The sequence below is a fragment of the Egretta garzetta genome, unplaced genomic scaffold, assembly GCF_000687185.1.
Source record: "Egretta garzetta isolate BGI_Z169 unplaced genomic scaffold, ASM68718v1 scaffold179, whole genome shotgun sequence".
Classification (NCBI taxonomy): Eukaryota; Metazoa; Chordata; class Aves; order Pelecaniformes; family Ardeidae; genus Egretta; species Egretta garzetta.
Genome location: NW_009270001.1, coordinates 1,162,511 through 1,164,717, shown reverse-complemented (window position 1 = coordinate 1,164,717; position 2,207 = coordinate 1,162,511). Strand labels below are relative to the sequence as shown.

The following is a 2,207-nucleotide window of genomic DNA, read 5'->3' as shown; positions in this document are numbered from 1 at the left end:
GGGCAGAGCCCTTCCCTTCCAAACAGCCGCTCCGAGGGCTGTGCTGCTTGAATATTGTCATCTGATGGTTGTATTTAGTCGCTGTGTATGTGAAACGAATGCGTTTTCTCATTGCCTGCCGTGGGATAAAAAAAGCCATGTAACCTAAATACAATTTATTCTGAACACTGTTAATCTAAGTTCCCTGTATTCTGCCCCACTTGCTGGCTCCCAGCAGCGGATACGCTGGTGATACCCTTTACCCCATGTTTTGTCACTGTTTATCTTGAATTTTTGTTTTGATAATCTCTTTCCTCCCCTCTTTCTGATTTTCTGTCCTTTCCTCCTGGAAGTGGCAAAAGCCAAGCTGGACGAAGAGATGGAAGAAAGGTCATAAGGGAGGAGGAGGTCACACATTTCTCACCGCCTGTCTTCTCTCTTTTGCAGTTGTTGCAATCTCAGGATGTGAAGGAAGATGCTGTGCTTTGCTGCTCCATGGAGGTAGGGAAGCACCTGCACCACCCACCCCAGTCATAGAATCATAGAGTCATAGAATTGTCTAGGTTGGAAAAGACCTTTAAGATCACCAAGCCCAACCATTCCCCTACCCCTGCCATCCCACCACTAAACCCTGGCCCTAAGCACCTCATCTACCCTTCTTTTAAAGACCTCCAGGGATGGGGACTTGACCACCTCCCTGCGCAGCCCATTCCAGAGCCTGACAGCCCTTTCTGAGTCCTCATTGCTTTGCCCCTTGTGGTCTTGGCTATGCACGTGCCAAGCAGCTATCAGATGTTTCCAAACTCAAACAGCTGTGTTGCCTCTTTGGATTATAAAATCACAGGATGGTTTGGGTGGGAAGGGACCTTTGAAGGCCATCTAGCCCAACCCCCCTGCAATGGGCAGGGACATCTTCAACCCCATCAGGTTGCTCACAGCCCCATCCAACCTGACCTGGAATGTTCCCAGGGATGGGGCATCCACCACCTCTCTGGGCAACCTCTCCCAGTGTCCCACCACCCTCACTGTAAACAATTTCCTTCCATCCAGTCTGAATCTCCCCTCCTTTAGTTTCAAACCATCACCCCTTGTCCTATCCCTACAGGCCCTGCTAAAAAGTCCATCCCCATCTTTCTTCTAAGCCCCCTTTAAGCACAGAAAGGCCACAATCAGGTCCGCCCAGAGCCTTCTCTTCTCCAGGCTGAACAACCCCAACTCTCCCAGCCTGTCCTCCCAGCAGAGCTGTTCCAGCCCTCTGACCATGGCTGTGGCCTCCTCTGGCCCCGCTCCAACAGGTCCAGGTCTGTCCCATGCTGAGGACCCCCGAGCTGGATGCAGGGCTGCAGGGGGGGGGTTTCACCAGAGCAGAGTAGATAAAAGACATCAGAGTAGATAAAAGACCAGAGATGGCCCTTGAGTCTCTTATTGCTGGACTTTTGATGTATGTAAATTGATGCAAAAAGTTTGGTAGCTGGGGTCCCATCACAAAATCATATCATCCTCGTTCCTTCAAATCTGACCCTGCATTTATTTTTTAAGCACAAAACCACCTCTAGTGGAGCAATCCCTGCCCCGTGGCTCACGTTGAGGGTTTGCTGTGCTCAGCAGCAGCTTTGCAGAAAAATGCGGGTGCAAGTATGGCAGAGTTTCACTAACTGTGCTTTTGGGAAGTGATTGGCCTGTGGGGATGGATGCTTTCCTTGCAGAGCCTGGTTGAAATCACAGCCTGAATGGTTGAAATTCAGCAAAGCAACAGGCAGCTGGGGAGGAGAGCTTGCATTTTTAAGGTTAGAACTTTGGGGAGCTTTGCATTCAAGTCTTGTGAGTCTTCTGCGCTGGTGGAGTCATTGCTGTCCACTCCAAGCTTGGACCTTCTCCTCTGTGGGGCCAGCTAGGGCTTACGCTGCTCCATGGAGGCTCTCCAAGGAGTAATTGTTTCTAAAAAAACCCTCGGCTGTCCTCAGAGAAGCAGCACGACGGGTATAAATGCAGATCTCGGCAGGGCAGGATTTGTTATGCATACGGGAGTGCTCTTCTCATTCCCATTAATGACTGGGAGTCGCTGGCAGCTGTGAATCAGCGCGTAAATGAAGGGCCAGGTAGAAGGCAGGAACACCACATCACAGCCTCCACTTTGTTTTGACAATAGCATGATTTTTAGGTGGGATTTTTTTTTTTTTTTTTTTTTTTTTTTTAAAAAAAAGCCCGCGTTGCCCCCTTTGAAGTCA

General features: G+C 49.7%; 1 protein-coding gene across 1 annotated transcript in view; it reads left to right on the top strand.

Moving 5' to 3' along the window:
• CTIF (cap binding complex dependent translation initiation factor) overlaps nucleotides 1-2,207 on the top strand; it is a 126,397-nt gene that overhangs the window by 123,386 nt on the left and 804 nt on the right. Inside the window, 1 exon segment of the mRNA XM_009647710.2 lies at nucleotides 427-480. Coding sequence (XP_009646005.1) covers nucleotides 427-480 — 54 coding nt within the window.